At 34.9% G+C, this 20052-nt stretch overlaps 1 protein-coding gene across 2 annotated transcripts in view; it reads left to right on the plus strand.

Annotated features, from left to right (window-relative positions):
• The window catches only part of LOC126968817 (uncharacterized), a 175608-nt gene that overhangs the window by 141428 nt on the left and 14128 nt on the right, over positions 1-20052 (plus strand). For both annotated transcript variants that reach the window (XM_050813962.1, XM_050813963.1), the window contains exons 4-5: positions 11603-11822; positions 13021-13195. In XM_050813962.1, coding sequence (XP_050669919.1) covers positions 11603-11822; positions 13021-13195 — 395 coding nt within the window. The remainder of the gene's footprint in view (positions 1-11602; positions 11823-13020; positions 13196-20052) is intronic.

Genomic DNA, 20052 nt, shown 5'->3' on the forward strand with positions numbered 1-20052 from the left:
TCTGTTTTAAGGATATGCCCAGTTCCTATTACCGACCAAGCTCCTTCCAGGATTTCATAACATAAAAATATCAAGACTTGGGATCTTCGCAGACTTCTCGGAGCAATTTCCTTTTATCTAGGGTTAATGCCCATCGCTTGGGCACCCCTGTACTTTACAGGATTATATGTGACACCGTTTCATCCTCGACTACATATTTTCTACATCTAAGGCTGTTCGTTATGTCAATTGTCAATAGGTGCATTTAAATTGGTGTGTGACCTGTCAGAACTTCTTGTCACAGACTCGCTTCTTGTACAGGTACTGGGTTGTCAATAGACATCTAATAAGATTGGTAATAAGATTGGTAGGTAAGTTGTCTACTGCTGTAAGACAAGATTGTATGGAGTAATTGCTTACTGTAGAATGATCAGGTTTTATATTCTATTAGGTTGAAATTTTTTTTTAACCGACTCCAAAAAAGGAGGAGGTTCTCATTTCGTCGGTATTTTTTTCATGCTATCTCAAAACTGGGTGTACTGATTTTGATAATTCTTTTTTTATTTAAAATCTGGTGCTTCCCGTGTGGTCCAGATCTGACCATGGCATCCATGATAAAACCATAAAAGTCTTCAATTTGCTATACATACGTATAGCAAAGTGGATGATATAGTTACGAATAAATCAATATCGCGCCAACCGATTTCGATGATTCTATTTTTATTGGAAAGGATATACCTCAAAGATAGTTTGGTGAGGTTCTGATAACGGAATCCATGACAAAGTAACGGAAGTCTTTAATTCTTAGGAGCAAATTAACGATACTTGGCCGAATCTTTTTATGCTATCTGGATATTTAAGTCATCTACCATAACATATTAGTTATAGTCAAGTAATTGTCGTAGTCGAATATGATGATCAATGGGCCTCCTTAACGACTTACAGTAAGGTTGCGAACTGTGGCAGAATTTCTTACTATCTGTAATCAAATTGCAAAACGCTTATGTTCATTGCTGTATTGAAAAATTTAGTATATCTACACATATTTCGACAAATTATTATATTGTGTACTTCAAATTCACTAAAAATCAAAAAATAACAAAAAAAACAACCGACTTCAAAAACACTATTTCAAAACAATAGATATAATATGCACTAAGAAGTACAAAAATAATTGCGTATTTTTATACAATCTCATTAATTTAATTCTTGTTACGATTATTGTTATTTTTGGGACCAACTTGTGAACAAAGGCCGATTCAATTAGATAATAATTAGGTGATTACACTAATGCATAACTAAAAAGTAATAACTATACAATAAATACAAAAAACAGACTAACCATATGAGAAACTAACGACCAGTAAAATTGTCATAATGTCATTGTCTTACAATATCACTGTAGTGTACCCGTGACATTACAATGTCACTAAAACTAGGCCGTTAAATTGTAAAAAATGACAATCTACCGGTAAATGATAAAAAAAATTATAATTTCACTATAATTGTAATATCACTACACTGCTTTGACAATATACCTACAACAAATATATCTTAATGCGTAATCCGTGAGTAAGTAATTGTTGATTCACTGACTTCATACATGCGCATAGAAGAGACAAAATACAAACATAAGTGCCCTATAAAAACAAATATATCTGTTGTTAAAAAATTGTTATTGATACAAAATAAAATAAACTGTTTTAATGCTAGCAAAAACATATGCTGCAATTAATTTGAAAATCAGACGCTGCTGCTTCAATTAAAAGAAGTAAGTTACGTAAATGTTTTCAGTGTATTGTTGAAGTGGTTACATTGTTAGTAGGAACATGGAGTTAAATTTAATAATTCCGAAAGCATGAAGAAAAATTTTCTGCAGAGAGAATAAGGACGGTTGCATATGGGAGCCGAGAAACTTATCATACAATTAATAATTTTCTTTACAACAAAAAATTATTATGAGTAATTTTAATATAATTTTATTTTATAATACTATTATTACGTGGATGTGTACGTAACATACTGGGCGCATTACCGCTGATCCGTTGGCCGAAATTATTGCAAGCACTTGGGTTTCCAGAAGCGAGACGCTTACATAGTGCAGTTCCGCATATTCGCCTTCTTCCCCCCAACAAAATATGAGAGCGGTATCAAAAGATAAATTACCCCAGGAGGGTACCGGCTCCTGTAGAGCCGGAGAATCCCTCCCCGAGCATTCGCGCTCGGGCTGCCCCTCGTATTCTGGGGAGGGCACAGTACCGCGCATGACCAAGGATAAACGAGGCAGTAACACCACGGCACCCCGCTCCACGCTTAATGTGGACTTTTGTAACATCAGGAGAATTCACTCCATCTTAAACGCCGTCCACCACCACCTTGAGACGGCGCAGCCGGCCTTGTGTTTCCTTACGGAGACGCAGATATCTCGACCTAGCGATACGTCTTATTTATCGTACCCCGGGTACAAAATTGAGCACAATTTTATGGCTCATGCTGGGGTATGAATGTACGTTAGGGAAGATATCTGCTATCGCCGTCTCGGCAATTTTGAGGGTAGGGACCTGTCCACTCTCTGGCTCCGCGTAGATTTAGTGGACCGCGTCCGCATCTATGCGTGCGTCTACAGGTCCCATAGTGGTAACGCAGAAACCGATCACCTCATGGGCTCGTTCAAACGGCAATTGACGACGTGCTTGCACAGATCCCCTCCGCAGAAATCGTAGTCTTGGGTGATTTCAACGGGCACAATGACGAATGGCTTATTGATCACGTACCACAGACTACGCAGGGCGATCTGTGCATAATTTTGCATTGGCGTATGGTCTGTCCCAATTGGTTGAGTCGCCTACGCGGCTCCTGGATGTGGACATGCCGTCTTTATTAGTTCTTCTGCTGACTACACATCCCGATAGTTACCAGGTCTCTGTCGACGCCCCTCTCGGAACGTCCGACCATTGCCTGGTCAGGAGTGTAGTGCCCATCCGACGCCAACGTCGCAGACCACCTGCGACCTGCCGCGTTTGGCACTACAACTAAGCAGATTGGGATAAGTTGCGTTCCTTTTTTGCATCCTACCCTTGGGGCAAGGTTTGTTTCCCTTCGGATGATCTAAGTACCTGCGCCGTTGCAGTAGCCGATGTGATACTGCAGGGCATGGATATTTTTATACCAAGCTCTGTAGTACCGTTTGGTGGCAGATCACAGCCCTGGTTCGATGCGTCAGTTAAAGCAGCATCTGACTGCAAAAAACAGGCGTATCGAACTTGGGTTGCGGCGCTGGGCACAAGGGATCCGAACTGCAAAGTTCTTAAGAGGAAATATAACCGTGCCTCCAGATTTTTTAACCGGCAAATCGGCCGTGCGAGGTCAAAGCACATCGTCAAAATCGGCAAGCAGCTTTCCTGTTACCCGACCGGAACACGCAAGTTCTGGTCGTTGTCGAAAGCTGCTCTCGGTAACTTCAACCAGCCTTCCATGCCGCCGTTGCACATGAGGAATGACACCCTGGCCCATACGGCAAAAGAGAAAGCCGATCTCCTGTGCGCTCTTTTCGCCTCCAACTTGACTCTTGACGACAACGGAAAAGCACCGCCGACCATCCCGCGGTGTCAGAGCTCTATGCCTGAAGTATAGTTCAGACAGAAAACTGTTAGGCGAGCTCTGTTTTCGTTGGACGTCAGGAAGTCAAGCGGGCCGGATGGCATTTCTCGAATTGTGCTTAGAACGTGTGCCCTTGAGTTGACGCCGGTGCTAACGCGTTTATTCCGGCACTCTTATTCCAAAGGCGTAGTCCCTGACTCATGGAAGTCAGCCCTTGTCCATCCGATCCAAAAAAAAAGGAGACAGTTCGGATCCGGCAAAATAAAGGCCTATTGATATAACCTCCCTGCTCTCCAAAATCATGGAGAGCATAATTAGTCGCCAACTTTTTGTATACCTAGTTGATCAACGACCGACAATACGGCTTTCGCCATGATCGGTCGGCAGGTGATCTTCTGGTATAACACATAGATGGGCGGCGGTTATTGAAAACAAGGGGGAAGGCCTGGCAGTTAGCCTCGATATAGCGAAGGCCTTTGATCGTGTATGGCACAATGAAGAATCATATAAGAATGACAGATTCCTAATTCAAATGTATTATTTTGTTTATTTTTAATTGTAACAGTATTTATGGCCAGCTAAGTATACTATGTCATTCAACATTTTATCCCGATTATGGGTTTATTCTTTGGGTCTCTCCAATTGAATGGGAGGCCCCGGACGGTTGACTTGCTGTGCTATTATGCCAAAGGCGTCAAGTCTGGAAGCACAACATAAAAATTCATTAATCAAAATTTAAATAAATCATTTCATTATTATCAAGCAAATAATTATTGTATCTCTAGTTCCATAGCCGTCTAGCCAACAAACTAATATTTAGAATAATAATTTAAATAATATTCCATTTTATGAAAAATATTTATTTAAATCATGTGAGTAAGACCTAAGTTGAATGACACTTGAACACTGGTAAAACAAAAAACTTTATCCTGTTACATTTTTAATTCCGTTTCGCTTCGAAATTTTGTTGGAGTGCTTTTGTAGATTCGTATTTAACGAAATTGTGCTTACAGCTAGTTGACTTTAGTTACAATTTCAAACAACTTTAATGAGGCTCTTATTTAAGTTACGCTTGAAATTAAATTGTTAAGTGCTGTTTTAAGGTTTTGTTATCCGTTGAGTGCATATCTTTAGGCTGTATTGTTGGCGGCAGATTTGAAAATATTTGACTGTGAACTGAAAAAAATCTTCACATACATAGGCATAAAATATTTTATTGGAAATGTAATTAAAATTGATGTGTCTGTATTAGATTCACTATGGAAGGAAGAACTGGTTATGTAGTTTATTAAGTTCTTCACAAAAAGTAAATTAAGCAGCAAAGGCTATTACAATATCCAAGATTATTTAAATGATACAGCAGCCTGGAATTGAATTGCTCTACTTAAGTGTGATTTGATTTATGCGATTTTAATTGTTTGATGTTATTTATATTAGTTATTTGATTTGTTTGATTTTAATTTTATCTGTTTGATATTATTTATTTATTATTATGAAATTAAGTGTATGACTGAACTTAAGCCATTGTAAATCAATGTTATTAGTTCAATAAACGTTTTGATTTGATTTTTTGATTTGATTTATATAATCATCAATTAATGCCTTGATTTTCAATAGCTAGTAAGTACTAACTCATACCCTACTATTCTTGAGTTTTTTATGATAATTACGATAGTCAAAAAGCGACAGATAACCATGAGAAAGCATATTTTAATCGCCTCAGATAATAAGATATTTATAAATGTTCAACGAAAAACATTAATAATATAAGAAAAGACGGAAACAGCAATACATTCAGCTCTGTTCATTACAAAGTAGTGCCGTAGGATTCTTGAAAAACGCAAAGCTTTCAGTGGCACCACGGTACCGTTCCCTTTAGAACAACCTCCTATACTTCCACTAGCTACGAACGCCCTTCAAACCGAAACACAAATTATACTGGTAGGCCGCAGAAGAAAGTTCCCATTCATTTATTGTTTTATTTACTAATAACAGTCTAAACTATAAAAAACTATTATGTGTGTGCCCAGTAGAATAAACTTTTTATAAATTTTGATATATTTCATCTCTCTCTTAACAAACGTAATGTAATATATATTTTTTTTGATTTTTTCTACTCCTAAATCTTATAATATCAAAAATTATTATGCTTCTTACACTTATACATAGGTTTAAACGATGAATTTAAGATAACCCCTATATACCCCCATATTTTAATAAATTATGTTATAATTAATTCGAATAAAATATTTTTTATATTTATATTATTTTTTAGAACCTTAATCTCTATTTCCTCAAATTCTTGATTAGGATGCTGAATTGGATTAGAAATCAATTTATTAAGATTTATCCCCCTTATTTCTAATAATAAAAATCTACCCCATAATGAAGCTTCACTTAAATACTTTTTAACACAATCTATTGCTTCCATTAGTTTTATTTTTATTATTCTTATTAAAATAATTTTATTCAAAAACTTTGAATTTAATAATATTTCAATATTATTAAATTCGACTTATCTACTTTTATCTGTCATTTATAAAGACACAATCAGTAATATAAGTACATACCTTATTGAGTCTTAGAAGACGTCTATACTCTATGGCCTAAAAAAGCATTGTTTCCCGAACTATAAATTATAATGTCTCCAAAAAGCACAGTTGTTGTGGTGCCACAGATAACTAACTTAATCTAGGTTATGTGTGGTAAGTAGGTAGTACCTACGTACTATATTTTATTATGTAGATAGTATTTTCATGTTTAAATCATAAGACTAAACATTTCTATGTCAATTTTAGAAAAAACTTAAATATAAATTGCAACTTTTGATTAGAGTATTTTTCGAGAGAGTTTACATTAAAAATGTTTCGCTTCTGGCTTTAAGATACACAAGCAACGCTTGTTGTTGACTTGTTCTGTACACATTATATTATAAGAAATAGAGTGAAGGTGCTTTGAATATATTATGTTAGTAATAATATGATCGGTATGTATTATAATATGTGTAAACTCTGACACAAAATTACTTCTCTTACAGCTTACTGTAACGACATGTATGTTTAATGACGAATCAAATAATTCTTCAAACGATTTAACCTTATAATAAATTAGGAAAGTTAGAGGACAGGACAGGAGGACAGGACCTTTGCACAGGATGCCGGCTAGATTATGGGTACCACAACGGCGTGCCGTGAAGCAGTAATGTCTGAAGGGCGCCGTAGCTATTGAAATTACTGGGCAAATGAGACTTAACATCTCTTTGTCTCAAGGTGACGAGCGCAGTTGTAGTGCTGCTCAGAATTTTTGGGGGTTTCAAGAATCCTGAGTGGCTCTGCATTGTAATGGGCAAGGCGTATCAATTAGCATCAGCTGAACGTCCTGCTCGTCTTGTCCCTTATTTTCATAAAAAAAGGCCATCTTTTATATGTGTCTACCATATAAATACCAGTTGTGTAACATTCAGGATATTTTCCAAGCCAAGGTTTTTGAACCACGGCTTAGAAAAGTATCTAGTGTGAATTGCAAATTGCCTGTTTTATCCTTGAAGTTGAAGTAGAAATCAAGACGTAGGTAGTGGCTGGCTAACACCATATCAGTTTATTACCTAACTTTATGTACGTGATATTAAAAAAATCTGTCGAATATGTAATTAATGTTTTAATATTTGGCGTATGCTTATTTATTTAATATACACCAAAAGACTCAAGAATTTGACTCCACAGTCAAAATAAAAGCACAACTACAACTTAAAAAAATAATAGCAACGACAGCCCAGAAGGTTTCGTTGAGATTATTAGTGAAGAGAGATTAGAAGTGACGTTTGATTATTTGTCAATTTCGAATATTCGTCTCTGACATTTTCAACTAAGAGTAGGGTTAGGACCGATAATATCGAATAATGTCTCGATCGTTCAATCATCGTTTCGGCATTGAATACGATGTAACTAAGAGTAGGATTCGACACGACTAATGCCACGATATATCGAATATCGATTTTAGAAGTAGGCCCCCAGGGCCTATAGTTATTCTGGAACAAGTCCATTAAATAAAACTATTTTTAATCTTTGCGACCAACCTATCAATATCTTATATTTGAATATTATATCGTTTTTACAAACCTTTCACTTTTTTTTTTATAATCAGGGACGAGACGAGCAGGACGTTCAGCTGATGGTAATTGATTGGTCCATTACAATGCTGTGCCGCTCAGGATTCTGAAAAACCCAAAAAGCCTGAGCGGCACTACAATTGCGCTCGTCACCTTGAGACATAAGATGTTAAGCCCCATTTGCCCAGTAATTTCACTAGTTACGGCGCCCTTCAGACTTAGTACACAGTAATGCTTACACGTTACTCCTTCACGGCAGAAATAGGCGCAGTTGTGGTACCCATAATCTAGCCGGCTTCCTGTGCAAAGGAGTCTCCCACTGGCAAAAGGAACTGGAATACTACTGAACATTTTTCACCACTATTTCCTAATGTTCCGAACAAAAACTTCACATAAATTTAATGTAACCCTTGCTACTAATACCGTACAAGAGTCAATTCCTCAACATAAAGTAGAAGCTTTAATATAGGCAAAGGTTTTCAGTCGTGTAGAGTCCTTATAAAAGCGGCTTAATTAATATTAGAATTTAGTAAATTATAATGACGTACAACGCTAACCTCCTTTATAAGATACTTAAGACAGGTTTAATAAGTCTTTCCATCATCAGAATGAATAATGATCAATAGTGTTTTAAACCAATAATTAATGAGATTGGCTTACATATTGTATATTTACTCAATATAACATTAGTAATACATGCTTTTCCAAAATATACCCGTAAATTTACGACGATTAAATTTCAGCGGCATTATGTTTTTTGTTTAAATTTTAATCTTCTTGAGTTTGATTCTTTTAAAAATAATATATTAATCTCTGGCACGCACGCTCAGGTTGGTGAATATATATGTACGCTTGTACAGACTATGAATATTAATCGAGGTTTTACAAGGAATGGGGTGACATATCATATCATCCCCATCTTCTGGATGTGTGGCGGTCCTCCATAGTGCGGTTTTCAAGGAGCTTTCTTCCTCGTACTACGAAGCTGTGGAATGAGCTTCCTTGTGCGGTGTTTCCGGGACGATACGATATGGGTACCTTCAAGAAAAGCGCGTACACCTTCCTTAAAGGCCGGCAACGCTCTTGTGATTCCTCTGGTGTTGCAAGAGAGTGTTGGCGGCGGTGATCACTTAACACCAGGTGACCCGTACGCTCGTTTGTCCTCCTATTCCATAAAAAAAAAATGGGGTGACAAAGCAGATGGTAATTCTTTACTGCCTCTCATAATCTCATAAAATGAGAGTTATTATAATGGAGTTGATGACTTTAAAGAAGAATGTTCACGCTCTTAATGAAGTTAAGCGCAAAAAAAATGCTGGGAGAGTTTCTTGTGCCGCTTGTTCTCCCTCATTTATCTCCCTCGTTTGTTTACGAGGCAATAGTAGTGTCTAGTATATTATAAATGACATCATAAATAATTCTAAAGGAATCAATTTTGAGAAAATAAATGCCTTTTATGCCTTTTTTAAATTAAACATTCTAAAATAAATATATGTTCCGGTTACAAAACATTAGCAATCAATGAAGCAAATATTGCTATTCTTACAAATATTATCCACTTTCACTGTCGTTAGTAAAAAAATTGTGTCTTTCCATACTTTAAAAAATAGGCAATTGTAGAGACTGCCGATAGAACTGAAAACTTAAATATTTTAGTATTAAAATTTGGAATTTCATAATGGTTAAAACAATGAAATTATTAATTTCAATTTATTTTTAAAACTTATTATCAATAATATAGTAATCAAACAAAAACACTATTTCAACACTGCACAGTATATACTCATTGAACTTTTCACTAAATCCATTCAGTTTTACGTATAAGATATACACAGCATTAATGTTGCACTATACGTCAGCTGTATAGCTACAGATACACTGCTAAAGGCATTTCGGTGACGCGAACTCACTAGATATCACCCATCCAAAAGTTTCTGCCTATTTATATTTATTTTTTAATTATATATTTATCACGTTTATTTTGTCATAAGCATGTCGGTTACGAACACCCATAAGATTTCCCCCTACCAAATAGTGTCCAACGTGGCTAAACAAGTTTTCACTTCAAAAATCTCATAAGTATTTAAATAATATCTCCGTAGTGGATAAAATCAAATATTGAAGACGTATTTATAGCCAGAGACCAGAACCTAAATGGCCGGTTCGTTATAAACGAAATCTTGTTATAATAAACATAGCAAAGAGTAACATTAAATTTGTTTGCATAAGATATACAAGACGCATAATATAAACGATATCTGTGTATTACCAGTAACTTTAAAGAAGGTTGTGGTTGATAGTGAAAACTAAGAAAATATACAGGGTAAATATTTAAATAAATACTAGCTGACCTGACAGACGCTGTTCTGTACATAATAAATAAAATACCGTTTTTGATGAATTTGTCAATAATTTTTCATTGTGACATAATAATATGCTCCTTGTTGTTTTAATTAAATTGTTTCACAGCAGAACTGTCAAACCGCGCGTCAAAAATACTCTCACAGAAAATATGTCCAAACAAAACAAATATTGAAAATAAAAATAATTATGGGTCCCAAATCTAAATAAAAACTATCCTATCTATTAAGTTGGACTAAACTGCACTCCATGAAGTAATCCCCATTGAAATCCGTTCATTAGATTAGGAGTCCATTGAGGACAAACATTGTGACACGAGATTTATATATATTAAGATGTACCTACGAGAACGCAATACAATATATCTCTCGGTTTGACAATATTTCATTTAATTGAAATTTAAAAATCAATCACATAACAATTTATATAGAACAGTGAAGAATTCATCTTCATATCTATAAGTTAACCTTAAAAAGTTAAAATAGTCTTCTTCAGAAATAGGTACAAGGTTACTAAAGTATTATAATTGCCTTTTCACAACATAAAATCACATTTATATACCTCACATTAATCGGTTTCAAACATAATTTATAAGTACTTTGAATTGATATTATCTGATAACCTAGATTTATGACTCAAGCTCACCAAAATCTTATTGAAGATCTTATCATTTTAATTCAAGCAATTTAAAGTTTGCCCACATGTTAAGGAACTTGGTATGATTAATCTAATATCAACAGTTTTTGGTACAGCTAACATTAACAAGGTTGTCTGATTTTATATCAAATTCACGTTAAAAAAATATACTGACTAAATGAAACAATCTTCATGATATGACTCTTCCCATAATTTTTATGAGTTTCTTTATTACTTTGTGAAACATCCGGTTCAATTTATTATATACGATTAGTAATCAAGGGTCGTATAACAGTCGTAAACCAATAATAACTGTGGATTTAAATGAGGTTGAAACCCCAATTAACCCAAAAAGACCAAATTATTAATGAACCGTTGATTTATTTAATATTTTATGATAATATTACGTAATATATATAATAATTTAATGAGAATAATGTTATGTAAAATCTGTTATAATACTATTTTTTTTCTCTATCCCTAATGTGTTGAGCTTACTGTTTTCTTTAAGAAGCCACGAAAAATTTAAATTATTCATAATATAACTCAAAGCATAATTAATATTAATTCAGGGAAATTTCTTTGTTGATGTGTAAATTAAGGTTTAAAGAAAACATTTGCCAGTGGGAGGCTCCAGTAATGTGTAAACATTACTGTGATTCGGTCTGAAGGGCGCCGTAGCAAGTAAAATTACTGGGCAAATGAGATTTAACATCATAATAATATGTCTCAAGGTGCCGAGCGCAATTGCAGTACCGCTCAGAATTAATGGATTGGATGCTGCATTGTTATGGGCAGGGCGTATAAATTACCGTCAGCTGAGCGTCCTGCTCGTCTCGTCCCGTATTTAAATAAAATAATAAAAAAATATTTAGTCATCATAATTTTGCATTTAAAAATTTCATTTTTCTTTAATAGGTTTCATGGGTCAGAAGAAGAGGAAGGGATGAAATGCCAGAACTTCTAACAGTGGGTGCAGTGACTTACGCTGCAGACAATAGGGTGACTGTGGCAAAACGGTATCCAGGAAACTGGAGGCTACTTATCAGGGAGGTGAAACCTGAAGATGAAGGTGTCTACGAGTGCCAGATATCCACACACCCACCCAGAGTCAGCAGGACATATCTACATGTTAATAGTAAGTATTTATCAAACAACGACACCGCTGGTATATTTGAAGTAAAACTTCTTTAGGCGCGACTTGGGAGTAACTTAGAAATTTTTCTGACGGAAGTAACGCTCAGTAAAAAAGTCAATTGAAACAATTTTTTAAGCCGTTATAACTTGATGGTTTTAAAAAAAAACGTTACAATATGGTCAATAGTATTTTTTGAAAATCTCCAAGTGTATATATATTTTCCTTAAATTAATTAAAAATTTCTTTTGTATACATATTACTTTTTAATGTTTTATTTTAAATAGATTAATTGTAGCTTCAAAACTTTGTTGGTTATACATTTCACTATAGCAATGCAATATGTTAAGCGTGCAGTTATTGTAACACTTATTGACAACCAGTATTTTTGTACCTTGCTATCTATACAATTGTACTCAGTTTTGTGGACTTAAAAAAAAGAACTGTTAAAACTTTAAATTCAAGATAAAACTATATTATGTGGATATGGACAAGTTAGGATATCATCCCCACCATCTGGATCTGTGGCGGTCCTCCACAGTGCGGTTTTCAAGGAGCTTTCTTCCGCGTACTACAACGCTGTGGAATGAGCTTCCTTGTGCGGTGTATCCGGGACGATACGACATGGGTACCTTCAAAAAAAGCGCGTACACGGCGTAAAGGCTGGCAACGCTCTTGTCATTCCTCTGGTGTTGCAAGAGAATGTGAGCGGCGGTTATCACTTAACACCAGGTGACCCGTACGCTCGTTTGTCCTCCTATTCCATAAAAATAAATATGGATGACGTGCCTAAACAATATTATTAAAACTTTTCATTTCTCTCTTTCTCGTCCTTCTGCTAAATTTATCATTTCATATGAACACCGTTCATTCAAAAACTCATCATGCAATTAAATCTAGAAATTTCTTTAATTCACGGATAAGTTTCGAGTTCGGCGTCTTATGTCGTGTCATCGCCTCTAAAGCAGGGACGCACTGACTGACATACGACTAAATCTTTGTAGTATTTTTTTTACTATAAATTCTGACAGGGTCTCATGTAATTGGCCATCATGTTAAGAGGCATATACATAAGAACAGATAGTGAATTTCAACTCATATAAAAGGTTTTCTTGTTTCCATGTGTCATAAATAAATTGTAAGATTGTATGAACAGTTGTATTTTATAAGTTCAGATTGAGTTAAAATTATTAATATTTAGCCCCGCAAGTGTGGGTCGTAGACGAAGCCGGCTCGCCACTTCTGGAGAAGTACTATGAAGCGGAGTCTACCCTGGCGCTGGTCTGCCGTGCTAGATACGTGGATACACCAGCTGTTCTCACGTGGCTGCATGAGAGCCGAGCACTCAACTCGGATACGTCTAGAGGAGGAATAAGGTAATTAAACTGTATATTTTTACATTTTAATATATATAAATCCAGTGTCCTGATGTTTGTTTCCAGTGAACTCCTTAACCAATGAACGGATTTTAATGGGGATTATTACTTCATGGAGTGCAGTTTTGTCCAACTTGAGAGATATGATATTTTTATTTCGGACCCATAGTTTTTTGCAATATTTGTTTTGTATGGACATATTTTCTATAAGAGAATTTACTGAAGCACGGCATGACAGTTCTGCTGTGAAACAATTTCATTATAACAACACGAAGCAATAATTCTGAAATGATGTTATGAAATATTATTGACAAATTAATAAATAATAGTATTTTATTTATTATGTATAGAACAACGTCAGGTCGGCTATTAATATCTTATATCTCTAAACGAGCAATTCTTGTATATATATAATCTGAACCTCGGAAACGGCTCCAACGATTTTCATAAAATTAAGTATGCAGGCGATTTCGGGGGTGATAAATCGATCTAGCTAGGTTTCAATTTAAAAAAAATGGTTTTATCCATGTTTGAATGAGAAACAGCTACAATAACATTAGAATACAAAGGTAAATTTCGCCACTATATACAAGACTATTATAGCTCAGATGGGACATTGGGTGATCCGGAAAGCAGAAGACCCCGGTTTGAATCCAGATATCCTATTAGTTTTTTTTTTGTTCAAGTTTTGTACATTCTTAAAAATCCGAGCAAGGCTCGGTCGTCCGGATATTATATATTATATAAATAATAACTATAATCTTTTTGATCTACTAGTTCAGGGTACTTGTAACATGCTTTTTTTTAAATATATTTATTTGTAATGATAAATAAAATTAAGAATAGAAAGCTAGCGAAAAACTAACACACACAGTCTGAAAACAAAGCATACATTAATCAGGATCGTACTCAGCCGGTCATGGCCCATTCATATCTCTACGTGAAAACGGAACACCACTATCTTTCGATCCCGCTGTAAATACTAGGCACGGTACATTTTTTTTATGCAAATAAGGGACGAGACGAGCAGGACGTTCATCTGGTGGAAATTGATACGCCTTGCCCATTACAATGCAGTGTCACTCAGTATTCTTGAAAAACCCGAAAATTCTGCGCGGCAATACAATTGCGCTCGTCACCTTGAGACATAAGATGTTAAGTCTTATTTACCCAGAAATTTCACTAGCTACGGCGCCTTCAGACCGAAACACAGTAATTTTTACACATTACAGCTTCATGGTTGAAATAGGCACCGTTATGGTACCCATCAACTAGCTGGCATCCTGTGCAATGGAGCCTCCACCGGTAAAACTGGTTAAGGTACGTTTGTACGCCTTAAAAAAGAAATAAAGACAGACCTATGACAAGATGTGAGGATGAGGTAAAGAGAATAGCCAGATCTTTCTAGATTCAAATTTCACAGGTCACAGACATTTGAAGCTCTTTGCAGGAGTCCTTCACCCACACAAGGATTTTTGTAGAATAGTTAATAGGACCTGTCGGATGACTCAGGGAACTGCACTAACTTTTACTCAGCTAATGTTCCAGCAAAACAATTAATGAATAATCTTGGACTGATATTGAATTAGGGTGCTTAAATTAATAGCAATAAAAAGCAAGCTAACCAGATAATCAGATTATAATTTAAGAAACTTAACATAGTATTGAGAAGCAAGCTTAACAAGATAATCAAAATATAATTTTAGATACTGATTGACAACAAGTTACCGAAATAAATTACGGTTTTAAATTAAACCGACATAGCTTTTCCTTCCAAAATCTGAGGGGAAAGTGTATCCCCGACTCAATCCTTTCTCATGTGCTTGCCCCACCACCGGATGCTAAGTCATAGAAAAATACCGGCAGTGGAAACTACTGTGTGATTTTATGTGCAACTCCTGCAGATGGTGTTAAATAAAATACAATACAAACGAAACCTATTATATAATAGCAGCCTAGCGAAACTAAGAAAAAAGCTATTCACTCGATTGTATGAAACGTGCATAATTACGTAACGTACGGCTATAATTTTGTAAAAACCGGAGATAGCCGAAATCCACTACGTTCTAAGCAACTGTTCGCTCTCAAACTTAGCTGGATTATAATTCGTATATTCTAATTACTATTTCAAACTTATGTCAAATCTCACTGCACGTTACATGCTTACCTAAATATCAATTTTTACTTAGGCAGTCCCGCCGCTTATTACGTAGTATTTACATTCTCTTTGGAATTATTCACTAATAATCGAATAATATGTGAAACTAATTTTTTTATTCTAAGCACAATAAACACTATATCATCGAGATATAATTAAATACAACAATTGCACTGAGCAAACTAAATATGTTAAATAATTTTAAATTAAATCCTTCCACTCAACAGTTATGTATGGAAGCTCTCGGCGACACAGCCTTTTTACAGCGTGTTGCGTGACCTGCATCGCTTTAGTATCCCTTCTTCGAGAAAATTCGCGACGACATACCTACTAATAACAACTAAACAGATAATAATACTAGCACTAAAAATAATAGTTATCTTTATAATTAAACTGTAATTTAAATTTACAGGAAATAAAAGGCTTCTTTTTGTATTCTTAGATAATTAACACGCCTAGATAGAGTCTCTTTTTGTTAGACAACCGATGAAAACAGGCCACAAATATTAGTTTAGTGTGCGTGACAAGCTACGTCTTACACTTTGTGTCAGTGTACGTGCATTCCTCAAAATAGAGGTTAGTTCTAAAGTCAATATTTTTATATTGTTATATTTTTTATTACCAACTTACTTAAATAATTACTCTATGGATCCCAAACATGTTTTATCCTCTGAACCAATGGGAAAAAAATGTATGTCTGCCCGAAACATATCAGTGAGATATTTGACGTCACTGTGAGCCTAAGCCGAAAGGTAAAGGTGCCTGTGATGTTATTAAATCCTTACATGTTAGATACGTCTAAGCTCCTGAAAGATTTTCAGACAGCCCTTTCATATATCATTGCCTACTAGTCTCCTGTTTTACGTATGTCAACATGATTTATGACGTCGTGTATTTACAAAAGGGAACTAAACTTAAATCTCATTATTCTAATACTACGGTAATTAATTAATTTATGACCTTAATTAACATATTGATAGCAGTTTTCACTCTAATCTCTTGCTTAATATTAAAACTGCAAAATCATGTGTTTGAAAGAGCTTTCTATGAAATACCAACTTTATATTTTTTATGAGACAAAGTGACATATCGAGACATTCACCTGATGTTATGTTATAATACCCTGTCCATACAGTGCAGTGGAACTCAGGTTTATTGAAAAATTCAGTATTTTGCTCAGCATTGCAATAATTGCGCTCATCACTTTGAGATAATAATAATTTTTAAATCGTTTAAGACTTACATTGATTTTGCAACAGACATCAGCACAGATTGTTTTGCTTTCGCATAGGTCTCCCCCAGGCTCTTCCAGTGTTCTCGGTCATGACATGATCTCCTCCACGTCATACCAGTGACATTTCTTAAATCATCGCTCCATCTACGACTTGGTCTTCCTCTCTGTCTTTTTCCTTCTCTAGGATACCATTCTGTTACTATTTTGGCCCTTTTTTCTTGTTTGCCTCGTATTAGGTGTCCTGCCCATTGCCATTTGAGTTTACTAATAGTTTGTGATACGTCTGCAATGTTTGTCCTTTTTCTTATTTCTTTTAAGTTTATTGTATAATTTTTATTAATCCTTAGTATACTTCTTTCGATGTTATGCACTTTGAGATAATAAATCTCAGAAGTCCATTAATGTAACTATTTACGGTGCTTTTCGAATTGATAATAATATTACTTGCACATTACTGCTTGTAAGCTGCAACAAATTTTCTTTTTTTAACTCTAGAGAAAGTTAATATTTTATAATTAACAGGGTGAAAGAAAACTGTTTTATTTCATACTAGCTGTTACTCGCAACCTCGTCCGCATTTACCAGTGTAACAATAAGACCTACAGTTCAAAAAAAATAATGCTATCAGCGCCATCTAGCGGCCAGCTAACGTAACTACTTAACGTAACGTAAGTCGGAGTGGTCATGTCATCATTTATGTTGTGCCAATTCTCATTCCAATTGGGCTTGCGGATCATACATACACACATTCTATTTTAAAGAGAAGAGAGTAAACTCACACAAAACATACAAATACTCAGGGTCCTGTTTGTTTCAGGAACTTTTGAATTCATGTGAGGTTTTTAATCTGTGGTAAGTGTGCACGTTTCAACAACCGGATGCACATGTTCTGGCGAGCGGATACATAAATGTCGATTTCCGTTGTGGACTCCGTGCTGTTTTGCATAATTTACTTTTACAAAATCAAAGTGGCTTTGCGCTACGTTATAATATTACATCGTTTTATTAACAAAACACTATCCGCTAATTACTGAGGTGTTTAAATATACTCTTGGAGAAGGTAGTGGTGATTAATTAGCCGTAATATGATAAGATCATATTATATGAAAAGAAATGAAATTATGAAATGAAATTAATGTGGTTCTTAATAATTGGTAGATGCACACCTCAATTCGCCAATATGTCGGCATACAATATTTGATTGACAATATTGGAATTACATATTTATGTGTCATTAATACACATTATATAGCTATACAGTAGTTTTGGTTGTCAAAGTGTCAAGATTTAACATCGAAGCTCTAATAGTTTTAAATAGTAAAAAATGGTTAAAAGTAATTTTAAACCTGTGATTTATGTTAAAACAAGTAGTGCAAGTGCCAATCCATTGAATTGCTATTAAATTCACTCGTTTTAACAAGAGAAACTTCATTCTAACCACGGTAAAAAATCACTATTATCCAATTTTCTAGATTATTATTCATGAATCATCAATAATCACCAACCGCTGCTGTCAGCTAGCATTGACATTTACTAGCAAGCACTTGACAGCGGGGTGAGCTGCCAACTGCCAACGAGTATACGAATATCGCCATAGACAAAAAGCAGTATAATAATATTACGTTCCGTTTTAAGCATACAACATACAACGTAATTAACTTTACCACTAGAAACAAGTTATCGTTATGGATCTCAATTTACAACAATTATTTCTGAAGATAAAACTCGAAATGGAGAACCAAACGAAAGAAATTACAACTAAATTAACGGAAAAAATTTACGAAAAGCTTCAGCCAATCATCGAAGAAAATAAAAACTTAAAGATTGAAATAAATAATTTGGAAAAGAAAGTAGCTTGGTTAGAGAAGGATAGAAAGAAAAACAATATTGTTATATTTGGAATGGAAGAGAGCGAGAAGTCCAACAAACAATTAATTACGAAGGTCATAGATGAAATAAAAAAGTTAGAGATAGAATTAAGTGTACAAGAGATAAATTCTGCGCATCGAGTTGGAAAGACAACAGCTGATAGTAAAAAAGCTCGGCCGATCGTAATAACGCTTGCAAATACATGGAAGAAAATTGAAATTTTAAAAAACAAAAAGAAATCAAAAAATATTTATATAACAGAAGACTTCTCGAAAGAGGTGTTAGAGAGAAGGCGCTCGTTACAAGCTCAATTGCTAGAAGAGAGGAAAAGAGGGAATTTTGCTTACATCAAATACGATAAACTAATAATAAAGAACAATAAGAGTCATGAGAAACGAAAGCGTACCCCATCTACGCCATATAGCTCTAATGCTTCTTCACAAAGTCCAAATGTAACAGAGTCTATAAACAACACACCAACATCAAAATTTAGTAGAGTCAATGCTTTCGATATAATGCGGGCTCGCTCTAATTCTTTTAACCAAGGCACGGACCAAAACAAGTAGCAATCCCCTTTACTCGGCAACCGAACTGTTACAGACAACATTAAGAATAACTACGAAAATCTTCCTCCAAGCCGATTGGTCATCGTGGAGGAAAATGACCAACACCCTCTAAATCCTAATTGTAACTTCACAGTTAACTGCCCTTCTCAAAAAGACAAACATAATATATACATATCAACATTAAATGTACGATCTATTAGCTCACCAGAAAGGTTACTTGAATTTGAAAAAGCACTCGACGATATTAAATGGGACATAATAGGTTTAAGCAAAGTGCGAAGAATGGGAGAGTGTATTGAAGAATATGACAACTACCTTCTATATCATAACGGAGAAACACCAGGCCTTTACGGAGTTGGTTTTCTGTTAAAAAAATATCTGTCATCAAAAGTAGAAGAAATAATTGGTATATCCGAAAGAATAGCTATCTTAAACATTAAATTACCAACATCAGTAAAAGATGAATTATGGACAATCGTACAAGTATATGCTCCCACTGAACCTACAAATAAGAAAGAACGTTTGAAAGTTGAAGAATTTTTCGAAACATTACAATCGATCAACCATTATATGAAAAAGAACGTTATAGTTATGGGTGATTTTAATGGCAAAATAGGACAACGTAAGCCCGGCGAAGAGCACATAATAGGCAATTCCAGTTATGGTATACGCAGTAAAAATGGTAATAAAATTATCAGTTATGCCTTACAAAATAAACTAACAATTCTCAACAGTCAATACAAAAGAAAACCTAATAAAAAATGGACCTGGGTGTCACCTAATGGAAATTATAAGAACGAAATTGATTTTATTATGACAAATAAAGCGAGATGTTTTTCTAATACACATGTTTTGAACAATTTTAATTTTAATACCGACCATAGAATGGTAAGAGCTTCACTAAAAAAAGTACCAGCCAAAAAGTCGAGAAGAAATTATAGAAACACCAAGCCAATACCTATAACAGAGGATTACAAAAAACTACAAAATAATCTGTCCATAGCTTTAAACCAGGAAGACAAAAACTATG

This window comes from Leptidea sinapis, chromosome 16 (assembly GCF_905404315.1).
Source record: "Leptidea sinapis chromosome 16, ilLepSina1.1, whole genome shotgun sequence".
Taxonomy (NCBI): domain Eukaryota; kingdom Metazoa; phylum Arthropoda; class Insecta; order Lepidoptera; family Pieridae; genus Leptidea; species Leptidea sinapis.